At 37.3% G+C, this 21,368-nt stretch overlaps 2 protein-coding genes across 4 annotated transcripts; one reads left to right on the forward strand and one right to left on the reverse strand.

Annotated features, from left to right (window-relative positions):
- Window positions 1-343: 343 nt before the first annotated feature.
- LOC103959299 lies at window positions 344-3,397 on the forward strand. 2 transcript variants are annotated; one of them, XM_048582118.1, is made up of 4 exons: window positions 344-1,906; window positions 2,364-2,462; window positions 2,550-2,628; window positions 2,733-3,397. In XM_048582118.1, exons 1-4 carry the CDS (start codon window positions 1,697-1,699, stop codon window positions 2,783-2,785), a joined length of 441 nt encoding a protein of 146 aa, XP_048438075.1. In that variant the 5' UTR covers window positions 344-1,696; the 3' UTR covers window positions 2,786-3,397. The 2 variants fall into 2 exon arrangements, with proteins under 2 accessions (XP_048438075.1, XP_048438076.1); XM_048582119.1 differs by having other exon boundaries at window positions 2,385-2,462.
- Window positions 3,398-8,612: 5,215 nt separating this feature from the next.
- Window positions 8,613-18,004, reverse strand: LOC103959274 (photosynthetic NDH subunit of lumenal location 4, chloroplastic). 2 transcript variants are annotated; one of them, XM_009371624.3, is made up of 5 exons: window positions 17,470-17,998; window positions 16,425-16,517; window positions 14,054-14,114; window positions 13,885-13,953; window positions 8,613-8,767 (listed from the first exon to the last, which is right to left on the reverse strand). In XM_009371624.3, the coding sequence occupies exons 1-5, from the start codon at window positions 17,863-17,865 to the stop codon at window positions 8,676-8,678; spliced, it is 711 nt and encodes a 236-aa protein (XP_009369899.1). In that variant the 5' UTR covers window positions 17,866-17,998; the 3' UTR covers window positions 8,613-8,675. The 2 variants fall into 2 exon arrangements, with proteins under 2 accessions (XP_009369899.1, XP_048437886.1); XM_048581929.1 differs by lacking the exon at window positions 16,425-16,517 and having other exon boundaries at window positions 17,470-18,004.
- Window positions 18,005-21,368: the final 3,364 nt, after the last annotated feature.

A 21,368-nucleotide genomic window follows, 5' to 3' on the forward strand; every position in this document is an offset into this window, starting at 1 on the left:
CCACTCCCCTCCGGGAGGGAGCAGTGGACTACCCCCTGCACACTAGAGCCCATAGGGCATGCGAGTAAGAGGGGAGGGTTCCCAAGTTCTAGATAAGGTCCAACACTTCCTCCATGACCACACGATAAAGACTAATTCTTTCTTGAAGAGTCCAAGATAAAGTAAGAGATCTCCAGATGTTTCATGCTACGCATCTACCCAAATAGTATTCCTCTATCAACAGAGGAGATGACACCACTTGTCATTTTGCAACGCAGACGATTGTTGGCCATCACCTTTATATATAGCCAGTTATAAAGTCAATAACATTTATAAGGAAATATGGCTAATAACGTAGCCATATCATAATAAGCCTCATGGTCAAAATTTTCTCCAATGTTTTGTAATGATATATATATTGCGTAGAAGTGTTATGTGTTCTGTAATGATATACATATTGCGTAGAAGTGTAAGTTGTTATGTATTTATGTAGTTGTGACAAGATTGTGGCTTGTTGATGGTGTTATGTGTTCTGTAAGTTGGTTAACCCATGTTGCGTAGAAGCAAAAGCTTGAAACTTTTAAAATGTCGAATTATCATGTGTGTTTTCTCTTCATATCTGTTTGTACATTTAAACTGAAATCATTGATGTGCATAGTTGTATATTGTGTTCATCGAAACTAATGGTGCTTTCTACCTTCATTTGGGGAAATAAGGTTAGTTTAGTTGATTAAACGCCATTGAGATTGAAAGTAATGTGGTTTCTACTTTTATTTGGGGAAAATAAGGTAATTTATATTAATTTGAACATTATTGAGAATAAATTGTTTGAAAAAGTTTAGTGGAATTAGGATTTTTTTTTTTTTTCCTTTTAGGTTTTGGGGGGGGGGGGGTTGAACACATGTTTTTCCATTCTCTATCTAGTGGGGAGGTGTAAGGAGGACATGATTAAGTATGAAGAGAGTTGAATAATATCATTCATAAGTTCTGGATTAAACGCCATTTAGATGACTTGATGTAGTTCTCATACTTGAACTTCAAAGTGATGAAGTCCAACATGTGTTTCTGTACATTTGGTTTTCTTGTGTCTTTACTTCATGGCGCAAGAATGTATTCACTTTTATTAGTCCAAGTGGTGATTAGTTTCAAATGCAAGAAAGGATTAGTTTCTAATGTTATATTTTTATGGTTTAAAAAGTGTATAGATGTCGCAGTGTGACCAATGCGTCTCCCGCATTATCAGCATCTACTGCTCCACCCATGAGTGCTCCATTGATTCAAGAGCCTACACCCCTTGCTGAGGCTACTTCTACGGCGTCTCAGGTGCCCGTCTCATCGACATCATCAGTGTCGGTTCAGCCGCTCAGTGCACGGCGGCCTCATCGGCGCCACCGCGAGCCAGAGCCTTCTAATCACACTTCCTCGGCATCCAGAGTCGAGGGTGAGGCCTCCCAGCCAGGTACCTTTTTTCTAATTCTCACTACGTTGCATTTTTTTTTTCATTTTAAAATTATTATTTTTATGATGGTGAAAATATGTTCGATTGTAAAAATGTGTTGCAAGTTGTGAATTACTGTTATTTTATTATTTTAAGATTTTGGAAAATGCTATACTATTAGGGGAGGTTGTGTCGAATTTTTTGTACAAATTTAAGCTTAAGGTTTTCACTATTTAAGTATTTTTGGCCAGCTAAAAAAACACCAGGGGGCCTAGTCGAATGTTGAAGCAGAAACAAAACGTACGTCAGACCGCCTCCAAGATTAAGATTGTGTATGACCTGCGACATCGTGGAGCGGCTACCTCACAGCAGCATAGCTTCATCGCTAGTAGCTGTGGTGTTGTTATTCGAGACAATTGTCCTTTTCAGTGGGAGTCTTGGGCAGAAATTCCCGAGGACACAAAGGAACTGGTGCGACACGAGTTGTCGGTTAGTATATTAATTTTTAGCCTTTATCATTTTGTTTAATTTTGTTTACAAATATTAAAAATCAAAATATATTATCTTTAATATTATTAAATTTCTTACTATTATTTTATTATTTTTCATATTCGTAGTTCATTTATGATCTTGATGACATATCCCTCGAGGCAATGGCCTACTTAGAGAGGACCTTATCAATCCGGTACAAACATTGGAAGAACAATTTTCACAATTATTTTAAGAAATGGGATAATCTGGAGATTGCTCGCTTACATGTTCCAAGCGAGTTGAAGGACTGGCCTGAGGATTGGGAGTGGCTCTGTAAGCATTTTACGGACCCAAATTTTGTGGTATGTACATAATATTTTAATAATAATTTATTATTGTTTTAGTTATTCTTTAAAGCTTTTTTTATTAATTTATTTCAATAGTCGCACTAACATGTATATTGTGTGTTTAACAGAAGAAATCTGTTGCTGGCCAGAAAGCTCGGGAGTCAAAGATACTTCTCCACCATTCTGGTTCGAAGCCCTTTTCGTATAGGCTTGAGGAACGACGTCAGGTAAAACTATATTAACCTTGAAATTTTATACAATTTATTTATTATTATTGATTAATAAAATTTTCTTAATGTTTTTTTTTTCTTCAGGAGGGTTCTAAGTTCCCAGAGATCGACATGTTCAAGGACGTTTACGTTCGCCCTGGTAATGAAACCGCTGAGCAGTTTTATGTAAGTATATGTAATTATTATTATTATTCTCATATGTATGAATTGTTCAAATATTATTTATATTTTGTTATTAAACATTATATGTTTTTTCTTCATTATTACATGATACTATGGTGGAAAAGAGCACTGCTGTTCTCCAAGAAGCAGCATCGTAGCTTCCCCCAGAGACTTCGATCGAGGAGGTCATGGTACCAGAGGATGTAGGTTTTCAGATCATGACTGAAGTCCTGGATCAGAACCTTGGTCGTCGTCATGGCCAAGTTGTTCGGGGTATGGGGAAATCACGAGTTCGTCAGATGGGTGCCTCTTCTTCCAGATCGAACACAGCAGAGGTTGATGCATTGATGGAGGAAGTGACAACCTTAAGGGGTAAGCTTGCGATGCAGGAAGAGCATATGAGGGAGCAGATGAGGGCCCAGGGCGAGCAGATAAGGGAGCAGATGAGGGCCCAAAGCGATCAGATGAGGGAGCAGATGAGGGCCCAGGACGATCAGATGAAAGCGCAGCTGAGGGCCCAGAATGAGGAGGTGAGGACCTATGCTGAGACGGTGAGAGACCTTGTACGAGCCATACAGACGGCTGGCCTACAAGTCTCGCTACCAGTACCTCATCTTAATCCACCTTCGACCTCAGCGCCACCTCACCCTCCCGATACTCAGTAGCTTGATGTTTTATACCTAGTTCACTTGTAGTTTTTTCTTTTTTGTTTGGACATCTTCTATGTACATTTTTATATATTTTATAATTAAATACTTTTGCTTGGTTAATTAATTATTCTTTACAATTTAATTGTAATATATTTATCAAAAATTTTTTTTTTAAAAAAAATTAGTTTTGAATAAAACATAAAAAAAGAAAAAGAAAAGAGGTTTGCGCGACGTTGGTGGCGTCGCGCAAGGCAACTTTGCATGACGTAGGCCTTGAGTTGCGCAAAGATCCTTTACTCGACGTACGTCATGCGCCGCGCAAGGCCACTTTGCTCGACGTAGGTATTGCGTCACGCAAGGCCACTTTGCACGACGTAGGTCCTGTGTCGCGCAAAGGATCTTTGCTCGACGTAGACCATGCGTCGCGCAAGGACACTTTGCTCGACGTAGGTATTGCGTCACGCAAGGCCACTTTGCATGACGTAGGTCCTATGTCGCGCAAAGGATCTTTGCTCGACGTAGACCATGCGTCGCGCAAGGACACTTTACATGACTTACGTGCTGCCTCGCGCAAGGCCACTTTGCACGACATAGGTCCTATGTCGCGCAAAGACTCTTTGCTCGACGTAGGCCATGCGTCGCGCAAGGACACTTTGCTCGACGTAGGTTCTGTGTCGCGCAAAGTGGCCTTGCTCGACGTAGGACATACGTCGCGCAAAGCGTCTTTGCGCGAAGTAGGTTATATCTTCGTCGCGCAAACTCTACTGTCACCGTCTTGGCGCGACGGTTTTTGCGCGACGAAGGTTGCGTTGCACAAACCCTTAGGCAACGATTTTTGACTTTGCACGACGAAGGTACCTACGTCACGCAAAGTGTTTTTTCTACTAGTGCTGTTTTATAGAAAACTTATTCTTGTATGTTTATTAAGGATGCATACTTAGTCTGCATGCAGGGATTTGATACTATAATATAAGGAAATTTCACCTAATCGTTAAGAACTTATATTTGTAAGTAATAAAAGTCACTAGTCATGACTGAGTTAGGTAAATTCTTGGCAAGAGTATCATGCTTTTCATAGTGCTTTTCATAGTTAGGGAACTTGAGAAGAATAATTTGGTTGCATTGCTGAGTCCAATTCAATGAACTTAGGAAAATCTGAGAGTTAATTAGTGTTATACACAGTTAATTTGGGGCATTGTCATTCATGGTTTATAGAAAGAATAACTAGAAATCAATTTGTATGCATATGATGTGTGGAGAAGAATCCTTTAACTATTCTTTCAACCATATTTCATTCACAACTTAATTTACTTGCTTCCATTTGCTTTTGTTTTAATTAAATTCATCCAAAATCCCCCCAGTCATTGTTTTATTGTTAGTTTAACTTAGTTTTCAGTTTGTTAAGTTTAATTTGTGTTGGTTAGCATCCCTTCTAATCCCCAGAATAGAACGATCCCTACTTACTTGTACTACGATTGCATAATTTAAAGAGTTGAATTTTTATGTTAGTTTATACCACTTCAATAACCTATCCAACGATACAAGTAGAAATTACGATGGAGAAAGATGAGCTCGAAAATGAAGTTTGTTAGAGATGTAAAGTTAAATTTGAGTATAAAGGCACAAAGCGCGCACAGTATATAGCATAGAAGGGTAAAGTAGAAAAAGTGAGAAGTGAGAATTGCATATTCCTAAAGTAAGTAAGCTACTGATTAATCAAGTAAGCTATTTGCACTACTAAAAAAAACACTTTGTGCAAGGAAACACACATCGTTGCTCAAAGTCTTAACAAAAATAAATAAAATAAAAAAATTATTATTTTTTAAATCTTAGCGTGACGTAATCCAAATATTTTTTCGCCTAAACCAATTTATTTTTGTTTTTTTATTTAATTTTATATTATAAGTTTTAAAATATAGCTATTTTCATAAGTTTTTATTATGAAGTTTTGGTTTGGCGCCAGAAAATTGTGCGACGGACCAACCGCGTTGCACAAATGTTTGAAAAAAAAAACAGTAAAAACCTTGATTTGGTGACAGAAAATTGCGTTACGGACCAACCGTGTCGCGCAAATGGCCTTTGTGCGAAATTTTGTTCACCGTTGTGCAAAGACTATTTGAATGGTATATATATTTATTAAGTAGTGAGGATAGCGAGTAGTGAGGATAACGATAGTTATTATTGTAGTTCAGATGAGGATAAATATAAAGTTATTATTGTAGTTATTTTAAATTGACGATCGAATTAATTCATTGTATTCATATAGGATCAAGGAGTGTAGCTGTAAAAAATCATCAAAATCAGAGTTAAAATAACCGTTAAATCATGTATTTTCATTTATAACCGTTGAAAAGTTTTGTCCCGTTACTTTATCTTTGAATGTTTGTTTTTTGTGTTTTTTAGCGTATGCGATCTTGAAGTATATAAAAACAAGTTTGACAGTTGGATCATTGAAACTAGTTTCGTAGAATGCATATCCCATCAAAACAATAGATTCACTAACACTTACAGTTTATTTATACTTTCATTAAGTATAACATAAGATTTTGTGGTATCCACTAGTGTAAATATTTTAAATTGAAGCTTGAATTCAGGCATTGTATTCATATATGGTCAATGAGTGTAGCTGTAAAAAAGTATCAAAATTGGAGTTAAAATAACAGTTAAATCATGATTTTTCGTTATAACTGTAGAGAAGTTTTGTCCCGTTACTTGATCTCTAAATGTTTGTTTTTCGTGATTTTTGGCATATGCGATCTTGAAGTATATACAAACAAGTTTGACGGTTGGATCGTTGAAACTAGTTTTGTAGAATGCATATCCCATCAAAATCACATTTTCAGTAAACTTTATAATAATTTTTTTTTTTTTAAAAAAATATAACTTGTGTGATGCCACAATGGGGCCGTTGTACAAAACCAATAGCACGGCGTCATAATGTATACATGCATCGCGCAAACCAATTTAATTTTGTTTTTTTATTTAATTTTATATTATAAATTTTAAAATATAATTATTTTCATAAGTTTTTATTTTTTTTTAAAAACCTTTGCGTGATGAATATCAATATTTGGTCGCTTAACCCTTATTTACTTATTTTTATATTTTATTTTTATATTTTATATTGTTAAACTAAATTATTTCTTTATTTTTTTATTGTTTTCTTTGCGCGACCAATACACATTTGGTCGCCTCAACCTTATTTATTTTAATTTATTTATATTTTAAACTGTAAAATAAAATTATTTTCTTTTTATTTTTTATAAAAAAAATTTAATTTTGCACGATGAACCAATATTTCGTCATGCAAAATCCTTAAATTTGGACGGGAGCCAAAGATGGGATGCAGGAATTTAAAAAAAAATTCTTTTTAAGACTTTGTATGACCAATTTTTCGTCGCGCCTCACGCAAAACTCTAAAAATTTGGGCGGGCACCAAAAATGGGATGCAACAAATTAAAATTTTTTTTTTAAGACTTTGCATGACCAATATTTCGTCACACAAAATCCTTAAATTTGGATGGGAGCCAAAAATGGGACACGGGAATTTTTAAATATTTTTTTAAGATTTTGTGCAACCAATATTTCGTCACGCATAACTTTGCGTGACCAACACTTTGTCGCGAAAATCTCTAAAATTTTGGGCAGGCACAAAAAATGGGACGCGGGAATTTTTTTTTTAAATTTTTTTTGAGACTTTGCGTGACCAATATTTCATTGCACAAACTCGTATGCTTCGTTATGCAAAGTGATATTGTTTTTAAAACCAAAATAACTCCTCCACCATTTTCTCAATGTCTTTCTCTGCTCTTGCCTCTCCTCTCTCTTTCCCTCTCCCCAAATCCGACCCTCTCTCTCACACTCACTCCTCTCACTTAATCTCTCTTCTCTCTTCTCTCTCTTCACTATCTCTCACTCTCACTCACTCTCTCATCTCTCTCTCACTATCTCCTCTAATTCTCTCACACACACTCCTCCCTCTCATTCTCTCACTCTCAATCTTGCCAAAAGGTATATTCTCCCCAAATTTTAATTTTTTTTTCATTAATATGTGTTTTTGGAGTTAGTTTTGATTTTGGTGGGGGGTTTGAGGTCGAGTATAGGGTGAGGAGTGGAGTTTGGGTCGGGTTTGGCGTATACCAATTTTAGGGGAGATTATGCCAATTTTTTGGTATTATTTTATGTTATTTTTTTGTTATTTGACCATATTTGTTTTTTTGTTTTTTTTTTTTTTAAGGAGTTGTCGAGTCTTTGACGGCTAAAGTTGAGGATTAGGATGCTATCGAAACATATCCCCTGCCACTATTTTGCTGCGCAAATAGTTAATATAAGAGAAATAATAAAACAAAAAATCAAAAACCTTGCACGACAAAATATTTTGTTGCGTAAAATATTAAATTAATTTATTTTAATGAAAAAAATTAAAAAAAAAATATTTTCGTTCGCGCGACCAAGATTAATTTTTGTCGCGCAAACCCTATCTTCACGAGCTTTGCGCAACGAACCATGCACAACCAAAATTTTGTTGCACAAAGTGTTTTTTGTAGTAGTGTTGGCTGTCAAGCACATTGCTCTATTGCTATTTCATGTACATATTTACCAACCGGAAATGAAAAACAACCCGATTGTTATAGGGGAAGTCATTTCCCCACACACCCTTTTGATCTTCTGCACTTCTCTATTTAGTTATGTCCGTTGATTCACTTATCATTCATTCGACCCAATTGCTAAACAGAAAAAAGAAAAAAGAAAGGTGTGCAAGAGGCCAAAAGCGGAGTGCTGAAATCATTCTCCTAAATCCTAAACTATGGCGGTACTCACAATCACATTATGTCATGCATTTCAACTTTCAACCTAGAGTTGGCACGTGCTTTTGCCTCCTTAATAAAAGTGACCAGAACAGTTTCAGCAATGAGAGAGCAGCTAAGCTAAGCAGTGAGGTCCTTCTCCAAACTTTCGGACTTAAAACCCTAATCAAATTTAGATATTCAAGACAAAAGCTATGGTCTCAGCAGCAACATATCTCTACGTAGCAAACCAATCCAAAAGATTTGGCTGAGCATCTTTTATAAAACCTACTTTTATAGTTGTACACAAATTAGGTACAAGCCATTCTTTCCAAGTGTTTCGATCACATAAGATAAGCATGTTTATTAATATGAATCGTCCCATGTTCCACAAAGGTAAATCTATATACATAAAATGTAAGGTAGAATGCTTAGGTGGGGCGATACCAACACGGATGGGATCGATACATCTCCATTTAGCAAGCCAAGCGTAGAAAAAGAAGGCGCACCATTATATGTATGACTTTGAATTCCTGCCTCAGCTTGTATTTAACAATGGAAGCTTAGTATCAGGAAGTCGGGAGATGCAAGGATCTAAGGGCGTGTTCTATCTATTTGCCTGGCAATGCTCTATTTCCCGAGTAGATACCAACAAAATTAATATCGTAGACAAGAGTAGCATTTCCAGGTATATTGCAGTCACCTATAAAAGATATACATATATTAGTTTCTGATAGTTTCCAAGACTCAAAACGACTGACTGTATGTTTAAATTATTTTAGTTTTTCACCTTAAGCTCTAGGAATAAATTAGCAAGCCTCAGATTTCGAGAAACTGTAGCATACATCATCATTATACCATCGATATAAGTAACTGTACTTGACATCCAGTTTTTACTTTTCTAAGAAATTATGGTAGCCGATATCGACAAGAGTTTTGTACCGCAAAGTTAACTGATCGTATATACCTAGTATTTCTACATGTACACAGATAGTGAGGATGATAATGATTCAATGATGTCTTTTGTAAGATCATAGAAAGTTTCAAGTTTCTGATGATGATTTTGGTTGACAACAAGAGTCTGTTAGAATCTAAACTATTTGATGGTGTATTCGCAGTAATTTAGCACAGAGAGAAAGAAGATTTAGAGAGAGAGAGAGAGAGAGAGAGAGAGAGAGAGAGAGTGCTCAGAATTTCAGAGAGAGCTAGAATGATCTTCTGCGTGTGCTCATTTCATTACATTAGCATTTACATAACCGTTAGAGAGGGAGAGAATCTAGGAGAGCCTATGGGCTCATCCAACCATTCATTACAAGACCCTGTGAGATCTTGACACTTGCTGAGCCTACTACAAATTGATCTAATCTTAGCCCTTGATCACTAACAACTCTAATTACTCAAACTAATATCTTGCTACAAATAATGAAATGACAGTTTAAACCTTAATCAACCAACACTCCCTTCTAACGTCTTGACTGAAATTACTCCAAGCTTGTCCCTCAAAGCACATAATCTGTCTTTTGCCAAAGCTTTGGTGAAGATGTCTGCCAATTGCTCCTCACTCATCAAGAGGGTTGGTTCAATCAGTTCTTCACCAAAATCATGCAACACAAATCTCAGCCATATGGCTTGAGTAGTAGCTTCAGAGGCACTCATATAATTGGCTTTTGCAGTTGAGAGTGCAACACTTTGTTGCTATATAGAGGCCCAAGAGAAAGCACCACTACCAAAGCTAAAAGCATAGCCTAATGTGGATTTCATGTCATTTTCATCCCCACTCCAGTCATTGTCACAGAAACCTATAAGCAAGGATGCATTTCCTTTCTTATACTTGATTCCATAATCCATAATTCCTTGCACATATCTCAGGATCCTCTTGGCAGTGCCAAGATGCTTGGTGAAAGGACAATGCATGCATCTGGCAAGTACACAGGCTGAGTACATGATATCAGGCCTTGTTGTCCAAATACAGAAGGTTGCCAACAATTCTTCTATACAATTCCTCATCTGCAACCTCACTCCCATCATATTTCCTTAGCTTATCAGTAGGGGGTAGAGGGATTGAGACAGATTTGCAATTCTTCAATCCAAACTTGTCAATCAAACTCAATGCATATTTCTTTTGATGAATGAATATGCTCCCTTCTTGTTGAATAACTCTAATTCCCAAAAATGATGCAACAGTCCTAAGTCTGTCATCTCATACTTACTCATCATGTCACATTTGAAATCTTCAATCATCTGTGAACAACTTCTCATGTAGACAGTGTCATCCACATATATTGAAACAATTAAAGTTTCGATGTCTACAGTCCTTCCTTATGCTTCACATATATAGTAGATTCACTCTCATCATGTCACATTTGAAATCTTCAATCATTTGTGAACAACTTCTCGTGTAGACAATGTCATCCACATATATTGAAACAATTAAAGTTCCATGTCCTTCCTTATGCTTCACATATAAAGTAGATTCACTTGGACTTTTTGTAAACCCACACTGCACCAAGTAGGTGTCAATGTTGTTATACCAAGCTCTGGGAGCTTGCTTCAGTCCATACAAGGCTTTCTTTAGCTTGTATACCTTGTGTTATTCTCCTTTGACAAGATACCCATCTGGTTGATCGATATACACTTCTTCTTCAAGGATCCCTTTCAGAAAAGTAGACTTCACATCTAACTGGAACAATTTCCACCCATTCTATGCTGCCAAAGCAATGAGAGTACTCGTAGTGTCTAATCTAGCCACAGGTGCAAAAGTCTCATTAAAATCAATCTCAAGCTTTTGAGTGTACCCTTTGGCAACTAATCTTGCCATGTGTTTTTGTATAGCGCCATCTAGATTCAGCTTGGTTTTGAAAATCCACTTTACTCAAACAATTGGTTTATTACTTGGCTTATTAACCAATTTCCAAGTACCATTCTTCTCAATCATAGTGATCTCATCATTCATTGCTTTCTTCTAAGCTTCATCTTGAGAGGCTTCATTGTAGTTCTCACGGTCAATGACACTGAGTATACACTAAGCAAACACTTCACTCAAGTTTCTCCATTTCATTGGTGTATTGTCATAAGTTACTGGGAGTTGGATCTCACTCTCCACATTCATAGCATTAGAAACATTACTGTGTACACCAGTAATACACTCTTCACCTGTGGTTAAATCATTCGACTTAGAAGAATCAATATTAGATTCCTCATATACACCATTTTCAATCTCAGTTATGCTTACACCTTCATCAACATCTGAATAGGGCAAAGGGATATGCACTATCTCCATATTCTCCCAATTGAGCACCGCATCTTCATAAAAAATGACACTTGTGGAAACAATGATCTTGTTGCTTTTTAGATCATACACTCTATAGCCCATCTCTTTTGTCCTATATCCAACAAATACACCTTTTTGTCCAGTTTCATCCAATTTTGCCTTAACTGAGTTGGAACATGAGTGTAGCACACAAAACCAAAAATTCTCAAGTGCTTTACTCCTAGTTTTCTACCACAAAACTCTTCAAAGGGAGTCTTGTTTTCCAATGCTTTTGTAGGACACCTATTAAGTAGGTAGACAACAGTGTGAACTGCCTCACCCCAGAACTTGAGTGGTAGCTTCTTTTTATAGAGCATGGTTCTTGCCATCTCTACAATGGTACGATTCTTCCTCTTAACAATGCCATTTTTCTGGGGAGAATAAGCAACAGTGAATTGCTTTTCAATACCAACATCTTCACAAAACTTCTCAAATTCCAAAGATGTATACTTTCTTCCCCTATGACTTCTGAGCTTTTTTAACTTGTGACCAGTTTGTAGTTCAACCATAGCCTTGAACATTTTAAAAATTCTGAATACCTCAGACTTATACTTCAAGAAATAGACCCATCACATTCTTGACTTGTCATTGATGAAGGTAAGAAAGTATCTACTGCCACCAAAAATCTTACTCATGGGTCCATACACATATGTGTGTACAAGTTCTAGTGGAAATGTTGCCCTCCATCTCTGTTCTTTTTTGAAGGCCTCTTTATGAGCCTTTCCAGTGGCACACCCTTCACACACCTGATTGTGCTCTTGTAGGTGAGGCAGACCAAACACCATGCACCTTTCTTGCATCATTCTCAAACTATCATAGTTCAGATGCCCAAATCTTCTGAGCCATTTCCATGTATATCTTTCAATAGTTGCACTATTTGCTACAATGTGATCCATAGATTCAAACATTAGAGGGAAACATATATTTCCCTTCATTTGCACAATAACAACATGGTCTTGTAGTTCCCTGTCACCAAATATGCAAGCCATGAAATCACCAAATACTAGCCATTACCTATGTTCTACCATTTGGCCTACACGGAGAAGGTTCTCATTTAAACCAGGTACAATCATGACTTCTGGTATATACCTAGTTCCTCTCTTAGTCTCCACTACCAGTGTCCCTTTCCCAATTGAATCAACCAAGTCCCCTATGCCCATTTTCACATTACACCTTATACTCCTGTCAATGTTGATAAGCAATGATTCAGTACTAGTCATGGGGTTACTACAAACACTGTCCAGACACCAAACACCACTATTTTCTTGCACAGAGGCCTTATGGCAAGCATAGAACATCATTGCATTGTCCTGAACATGGTTCAAATAGTTTGCAGCATATGTTTTCTTAGGCTAATGACAATCCTTCACTACATGTCCAAATCTGTTGCGATTATGGCATTTAAGTTTTCCCTTAAACCAACACAATCCTTCACTACAGATTTTGCACGTTTGTTTAACACCCTCAGTGATCTCACCCTGTCTCTCAGGCTGGTGAGTATTGTTTTCCCATTTCTTAGGCTTAGACTTCCAATTCTTCTTTCCCTTACTATGATTTCCCTGTGTGAAAAAGCATGCTCTTAGCTTGCAGCATCATCCCCATGTTTACTCACCCTTGGAGTAGATCCCACGCACCCTTGGATGTCTCTTGGTTCACAATCCGAGGGAAGATCTCTTTAGAGACTACACTCTAAATGATTCCAATGCTTTAGCATCCTTCATTGGTTGATCCTCCACGAGTGCACTGAGCTCATCATCATCTCCTTCAACGTTGTCCAACTAGGATGATTCTTCCTTGCCATCCTCCTTCTTTGTTTTTTCCTTTTCTCCCTTCTTCTTCGATTCTGGAATAGTAATCCCCTTGTCTACCACTTTCCAAATCCCATACGATTTGAAAATGGTGACCATTCTCACCTTCTAGAACTCGAACTCCGTTCCATAAAAAACGGGAGCTCGTAAATCGCTGCTTCCAGACCCAGCCATTTCAGCTTGAATCGGAAGGAAATTGAGAGTTTTCTCGTTGGATTCTTTCGCACAATTTCACAGAAATCAACGCCCAGTCCGAAATTGAACCTAGGCTCTTGATACCATGTTAGAATCTAAACTATTTGATGGTGTATTTGCAACAATTTAGCACAGAGAGAAAGAAGATTTAGAGAGAGAGAGTGCTCAAAATTTCAGAGAGAGCTAGAGTGCTCTTCTGTGTGTGCTCATTTCATCACATCAGCATTTACATAACCGTTAGAGAGGGAGAGAATCTAGGAGAGCCTATGAGCTCATCCAACCATTCGTTACAAGACCCTATGAGATCTTGACACTTGCTCACATTTGAGCCTACTACAAATTGATCTAATCTCAGCCCTTGATCACTAACAACTCTAATTACTCAAACTAACAGCTTGCTACAAATAATGAAATGACAGCGTATACCATAATCAACCAACATAGTCGTATACGATAATCATGGAAGACTAAAGAATCATAATATTTTCAAATATAAAAGAAACTCACCTGAGAAGCATCCTGCAGGTTCTGGCCCATATGCTAAATGTGAAGGAATTTGAAGCTTCCGCTTTCCCCCTGTGTGATATTTGATGGGTTAAAATTTGGTTTCTTCTTATTTTTTTCTTTCACAAATGGCAAGAAACAAATAGAAACATAACCAGCTCTATCGTCTTACCTATTTGCATTGGAGGCACACCCTCACCCCCTAAAATACCTTGATCCAGTCCCCTAATAACCTGGACACCAGAATATAAGATAAGGGTAAATGGGCATGAATAAATGAAGGTAAGGAGGCGGACACTACTCCGAGAGAATCAAAAGAGAAGGAAAACTAAGCATATCTCAGGTCCACAATTTGATGTACTTCGTTTAGTTTCTTTATTCTACTCTGGTTTCTTAGAGCCTTTGGCTGCTTAGATTTTGACAAATGCAACACGAAAATTGTTTTTATTTAACGGGAGAAGCTTAGAATTAGTTTATTTTATTTAATTCTTAATTTTTGGACTTGGAATCAGGGGTTAATTCTCCATTTAGTATTATTGCTAATAATTTAGGATGAAAACCTTAAACAAGAAGCTAAGCAAGACTCTTCCTCTCCTGTATATTCAAACCCACCATGATGAGCTTGAAAAACTAATGAATAATAAATACAATTAATATATGGATATTGCCATAGTAAAGTACAATGCTGATTAATACAAGAGGTGAAATATGTGATAAAATTCTGAAGTGTTTTGAAACCCGTTGCAACGCATCCATGTGGAAATTGGAAAACACCAAGAAATCAACCACTTTACTGAGCTTTTCATGAAAACTCTCTCCAGTCTCTCCACTGTATGACTTTATCAATTTAGAGCACTGTTCTAAAAATCTCCGTCTGGTGCCACCTAGATGTTAGGCATCTGGGCACGTTTCAATTTGTCCCTAGGTATTTGAAAATTAAGATAGTGCGCCTAGACATGCTTAGGCATCCGCCTAGGCACCTGCTTAGGTCTCGACTCTCACTTAGACAAAAAAGCGATAACGTTTGTTTTGCATCTTAGTTTTTCAATAAAATGTGAGATGTGGAGCGCAAAATAATTGAGACAAATATGGAGGCGACACGTGGATTCTTTGGTAAAAATAACAAAATTACCCTTGAGGCACACCAGAACTCTTACACGCAAACAACGGACAATCATAACTCAATCAATAAAATAAGTATTTATTCAAATCTTATTTCATCCATCCTCATCAAATCCTCCCTACAAGGTAACGTTCAATTATTCATTCAAAATAGGATTAATTACCTAAATTAATTGATTAATTTCCTAATTAATTTTCTAATTAATTTCCTAATTGATTGCAAGATATTATTTTGACATAATACCTTACAATTACACCAAAAAATCACCATAAGTGGCCAGACCCCTTTTCTCCAAATAGGGGCCGGCCACACCCCTATAAATAGCTTCCATTTCTCCCAAAAACGTAATTCGAACTCTCTTGCAAAATTCTCCCAATTTCTCTAAACACTTTTCCCTCAAATTCTAACTTTGGCATTGGAGGTTCTTTGGCCAAAACCCCTCCATTCATCGTGGGTGCGTGAAGCTCTTGGCCTTTGTCTAAGGTGTTAATTGTTTTACAGGTGCATTTTCATCCAAGAAGAACAATGCTGAAATTTGCATCCACATAAGAGACTTTTGAATACTTGGATTAACACTCATTATATGTTTATTTCCCATGTTTTCAATATGTTCTAATACTTTATAATTTATACATCATTTTATTTTGCAATTTAGGTATCCCAATATAATTATGTGTGTTGTTTTTTAAGCATAAATGACACTTATTTATACAAATATATAATAAATTTACTTGAATCTTCCTAGGTCCCACCTAGCCGCCTAGGGGATAGGCTTCAACCTGCTCCCGACTAGCGCCTAGCATCTTTTAGAACCTTAATTTAGAGATATCTGAAAAGAAAATGTTTCGTTTGATTCTGATGCTGCTTTAAACTGGAGAAAATGAGTGAACATCCAAGCTAGCGAATTATTGTTTTTACTTTGATATTACAAAAGGTCATGCCGAGTTTTCTTCGACGAGGCTACAATATTGATGGAGGCATCAAGAAACCTTTATCAGCTATTGATAATATCATTCATGATCAGTTTGATTGTGGCCGGAAAAATTCTTTTTATCTGATGTTGATTGTGGCCGGAAACATTGCAAACCTTAATAATTAGTTTATTCCAACAATGGGAGAATGATAACAAAGAAAAAATCGAATACACCTTTAGTTAAGACTTCAGAGAATGATTAAAATGCATCTAAGTACGTAAAAGAGGAACAGCCTCAGAACAGAGAATCGGCAATTCATAGAAACCATATGCAGAAATTAAGTGTAAGATGACTATCTGGACAGAATTTTCACTAGTTCTTGTGGCTTTTATGCTCATTACGCAGTATGATTCTCGATTTAAAAGCTTCACGCATAATTAAGGTCATCATATAGGAAATAAAAGAGATAATGTTCTCATCTAATTGATACTATAAAATTTTCATACCTTGCCAACACCAATACGCAAAGTCAGAGGTCTGCCTCGTTTGTAGCTACTGTCAAAGACTGTCCCATCAGCGAATCTTGCAGTGTAGTGAATCTGTGTTTGTTAAAACAGACTATTAAGTTGTGTTTGATAGACATATCTGCTAATAACTTCACTTCTCTAAAAGGAGAAATGACTCGGTACCGAGATAAGGTTGTTTATCAATTCATTCAATCATCGAAATCTTGGTATGCCAATTTTGGTCATCCATTTCCTAAATGTGTGCTGCCAAGTTCTGTTTAGTTCTTGCAGCCCTAGTGACCTACACACAAGGGAGAAAGTTGGCGAGCATTTGACGTTGAGCCTTATTACAATCGTCAAATTTCTGTCTGAACAATTTTGAGTTTTTGGAATCAGTCATTTAATTGACAGACACGGTATCACAAAACTAGTTGAATAGACCAAAACTGATGCTGCTTGTATATTTGGTATTTTGGTGCAAGTGAGTTGGAATACCTGTGTCTGCCAAGTAATGTGGAGAGAATTTTTCCCTGGCAGGTGAGAATAACTTCATTACAAATTTGGCTGGGGAGAATAAGTTTCGTTTCAACTTCTTCACAAGTGGGAAGAAATGCGAGTATAATCTAATGCTTGGAAGTAAATTCTGCTCCAAACAGAGCGTACCTGATCTGTTTTGGGTCGATTCACACTAGACCATTAATTTGGTAAGCCATTGGCCCAAAACCAAAGGTACATCAATGGTCACTATATTGAAGCAACCAACTTCACTTCTATGTTTCCCAATGTTTTAATCACATATATGTGCATGTGTTTCACAAGACGATATTCTACATTATCCTAAGCACTAAGGAAAAGGGGATTCGAACTTGGGTGCAATTCGTGATCATATTGTATTTGAAATCCATTAACAAGAAGCAAAACTTGTAATTCGAAAGTACGCAACAATAAAAAATAAACAGAAAAACCAAAAATTTTGTATGCTTTCTCTTTTGTTGAAATAAAAGACATAACATAGTGCTGAAGACAGCAGAAACTGGGAACTCACATTGATGAGCTCACCGCGAGGAGCTTCGACGCCGGGGCCAACTGAAACATCACAGAAACCAAGCCCAGAACGAACAAAGTTCAAGTCGCAGAGAGGCTCCCCCACGGTGGCGTAGTACTCAATTCTCGTGGCGTCAGCTTCCAAAGGAGACAATGCCATAATTGAAGTTGCTAACAGCCCCATGCCCACATCCATTACGGACTTCTTGCTCAAAATATTTGAAAATTTCCAGGAAGATTTGTTTTCATTGTTTGCAGTTGCTGAGAATGAAGAAGATGAACAAGTACAAGTGGAAGTGGGTTTGGAGGAGGAGAGTGAGGTTGTAGGAGGAGGATTAGGGCGTTGAATTTGGGCTATGGGCTTTGGAGTTGTAAGGATTAGAGAAGAAACCGCCATTTTTATTTATCTTAATTTGATTTTTGTAACTCTATCTGTTCTTGGTCTGGAGGTTTGAGAGCTGAATGACTGCTAACGACTCTTTTCATGAGAGGGAAAGAAGAGTGGATACGATGGGACCTGATTAGGGAACATCTTGGCCATAAATTTGGATAAGACCCCATCTTGCCCTTTTATTCAGTGAACAGAGTTCCTTTTTTTTTTTTTTTGAACAAAATGTATTATCTACGTTAAGGAGAATGGTCGAGCTTAGGCTCATAATGAATTAACAATAATGTGGTTCAAATTCACCATTGGCAAGAACCAAACTTAAGACCTCTCACTTACAAGTGAAAGGGAAATACTAATAGACCGTAGCATTAAATCGCTTCAGTGAATAGAGTTAAGATAACATTTCCAATGAGTGAGTTTTGCTTCCTGAGGGGCCTCTAGGTGCAGTCTTGTTAAAAGTGCACGGCTGAATCATAAAAATAAATACACGGTACGAGCGGGTTCAAAGCGACTTGCACGGCCAGAACGATGTCAATATTGGTCATATATGATTGGCATATTTACAAAGTTATTTGATGTAGTTGTGGAGCAAAAAATAATCCAAAAAATTTAGAACAAGTCACCCTCATTAAATAGGCAGACCCACAAGTATTCCCACGCGCAGTTCAACATTTCTAGAGGATTGAGTAGCTAACTACAATATCTCCAAGCTTCCTTGCTCATGGTTTGGAAAGTCAAAAGCATTAAAAATAGAATTAATTACCAAATTCTATCTTTAAAATATTCATAATTGAAGAACAACTCAAACAAGTAAGGAATCCTCATCATAATCAATCTAGGATAATTATATGATAATTCTAAGATATTATCTCCTATTTAATACTTAGGGATAATTTTTTCCTCATTCATCCTACGGATGACAGACCTTGATCAATGGGAAGCCGCCACATGTAGGGTAAAAACCTACTATGGTTGGCCACCTCCCTATAAATAGTCCATCTACACCATTTTCTGATAAGCATGTTGCTACTCATACAAGCCCTAAACACTCACTCTTTTCAAAGATACTGAATTAGGCTTTGAAGATCCATTAGTCAACCCTCTTCCCAACCTCGTGGGCGCATGTGGCTTTGGTCCTTAGTCAAATGTGTTTATTTTTTTATAGGTATAAATTCATTAAGACTGAAGACGGTAGATTTTTTCTAACATAAATTGGTGTTTTCATTGAGACCCTGATTTAGTACACTCGAAGAAGGCGCTCAAATTTGCTTTCAAATTTTTCTATTACATTTGATTTTTCATATGTAGTATCATTGAATGTTTCCTATAACTACAACGAAAAGAAGACCCTAGTTCGAAGGATGCGAACCAGAGGATAGAGGTGAAGATGTGGCCCGTGCTAATGTTCTTCAAGGCTTAACGCGACGGCAAGAGGAGCCCTGCCGCCACGGAGTACCACCACTGCTGTGGCCACCGCCTAGTAGCTAATGGCAAGGACCAATGCACCAGCAGCCTAGGTTGAGGTCCACTCCCAAAATGGCACAGCAGTAAACCAAGGCCAAGAGGCCTAAGCACTAGTAGTCTAAGCTGTTGTTCCAACCCAGAAACCCCAAACCCAGACAACTTATGCGTCAGTAGGCCTATAAACCAAAACGTCCAGGCCTTGCAAGCCCAAAGTCATGCCAACCCAACATACACAGCAAAAGCCCAAGGACAAGCAGGCTGACCTGGCTCCGCACTTCAGCTCGTGGCCAACCGGATCTTAATTCCTAAATCAGTTCAACGGACTCGACTTCAAGTCACCGAATTGTCTCTAGCTCAGGCCGACTGACCAAATTGATTTTTGGATCCGCGATTGAACTAAGTTCTTCGGCCAAAGCCCCCTCCTCAAAAAAATTCATCATGGGTGCGTGAGGCTCTTGGCCTTAACCAAAGGTATTGATTGTTTTGTAGGTGCAATTTTGTCAAAGAAGGAAAAAGCGAAAATTTGCATCCACAAAATCCAACTAGTCTTACCAAGAATTGGTATCCAAGGCCAACAACTCTGGATATTCAATTTGAAGAAAGAAATTTCTAAAGTCAATTCTGATCAATGTCGGCAAATAAACTCTATGAAAGAAATATATATGGTTTATCCGAACAAGAAATTCAAAACAAATTACAACATGTATCTATGGTTGCTAATAGTTACGTTACCAATAATAATCTTGAAATTTTGATATGTATAGTACTATAGATAATGTTTCCTTTTTAATAGTACTATAATTACTTTAAGCTGAATTCCAGACTCTTGAATGGAAATGAACAATTTGTTCAGGAGAACCGAGATGAGTTGATTGTTTAAGAATACCTCCGTAACCAATTTCAGAGGGATCCAACAATTTTGAATGAATTGACTGTAGGAATACCAAGACAGGGTAATGTCATAGAACTTGATTTGTTTGACTATGGAAGTATGAGTAGGAGACCAAGATGGGGGATTAGTCTTGAGCCTATCAAATAATGGTTTGCATTGTTCTCTCAATTTTGGGTAGAATACTGCAACATAATTTAACGATCCTAGAACTCTCTAGAGTTGAGTTTTGTCAGGGATTTCATCTAAGAATTTATCTACAAACTGGATGACTCTGTTTATGAGTTGGATTGTTGACTAATAAAGCTATTTGAATCAACAAGTCAATGTTGGAAATGTGCCCTAAAACCAATCATATGATGATACTTTACGGACATTTCAAACTAATGTAGTTTAAAGGGCAAACATTATTGTTTGAGCCGTCTCATATAAATGTTATATGCTTAAACGATAAGTCCAAGGAATATGTGATTGGAAGAATGCGATCTAAAGAAGTTAGATTCATGAGACCATTCTTTCGTTGACACATCCTAAACGTTCCTGATCATAGGATTGTCAATTGGGCATTGACAGTCCGTTAAGATCAGTACGTGCTATGTCTTCTCTCAGGGAGAGTGACTAGTCTCGAGTCATTGGTGTGTGTGACATCAAGACAAGTACGTAGGTGCTCAATAGAGAATGAGTTCACTGAACACGATCAACGAAGAGTTCTCATATTCATGTCACATGAGAACTCATGGTTGGGATAATGCAAATTAGTCTTTTGACCTGAGGCATCACAGTTGTCTTGTGGTTAGGTCCTTAATCTTTGATTATGTCAACGTCACTCTATCAGGGTGTCCACGGCATCGTTGGGGTTAAGCCACTTAGCCATGGAGGCAAGTGAATGCGCAACAAGGGATCTCTAACCTTCAAACTGTTTGAGGGAGAATACTCTATGATATGATTTGGAATCTCTGGCCAGAGTATGAATGAGATGTTGGAATGCGTTCCAGATCACATTCAAGGTAATCATATAAGCACAAGATTCACATTGGATAGTAGACATGAATAAACTATCAATCCAAACAATGTGGTCAAGAGTATTGTATTAGAGAAAGACCGTATTGCATTTGTAATCCTAAACTGAATAGGTTCTCCACCTCTTCTGATTAGCTTG

The sequence above is a fragment of a genome, unplaced genomic scaffold, assembly GCF_019419815.1.
Source record: "Pyrus x bretschneideri cultivar Hongxiangsu unplaced genomic scaffold, Pyrus_bretschneideri_v1 Contig18, whole genome shotgun sequence".
Taxonomy (NCBI): domain Eukaryota; kingdom Viridiplantae; phylum Streptophyta; class Magnoliopsida; order Rosales; family Rosaceae; genus Pyrus; species Pyrus x bretschneideri.

Excerpts from the sequence above, each read along its gene's own strand:
- LOC103959299 (XM_048582118.1), top strand. The coding sequence starts at position 1,697 with ATGTTGAAGCAGAAACAAAACGTACGTCAGACCGCCTCCAAGATTAAG. Across the intron at positions 1,907-2,363 it reads TGGTGCGACACGAGTTGTCG|AAGAAATCTGTTGCTGGCCA; the intron begins GTTAGTATATTA and ends TGTGTTTAACAG. Across the intron at positions 2,463-2,549 it reads GGCTTGAGGAACGACGTCAG|GAGGGTTCTAAGTTCCCAGA; the intron begins GTAAAACTATAT and ends TTTTTTCTTCAG.
- LOC103959274 (XM_009371624.3), bottom strand. The coding sequence starts at position 17,865 with ATGGCGGTTTCTTCTCTAATCCTTACAACTCCAAAGCCCATAGCCCAA. Across the intron at positions 14,115-16,424 it reads TGCGTATTGGTGTTGGCAAG|GTTATTAGGGGACTGGATCA; the intron begins GTATGAAAATTT and ends TCTGGTGTCCAG. Across the intron at positions 13,954-14,053 it reads TGTGCCTCCAATGCAAATAG|GGGGAAAGCGGAAGCTTCAA; the intron begins GTAAGACGATAG and ends AATATCACACAG.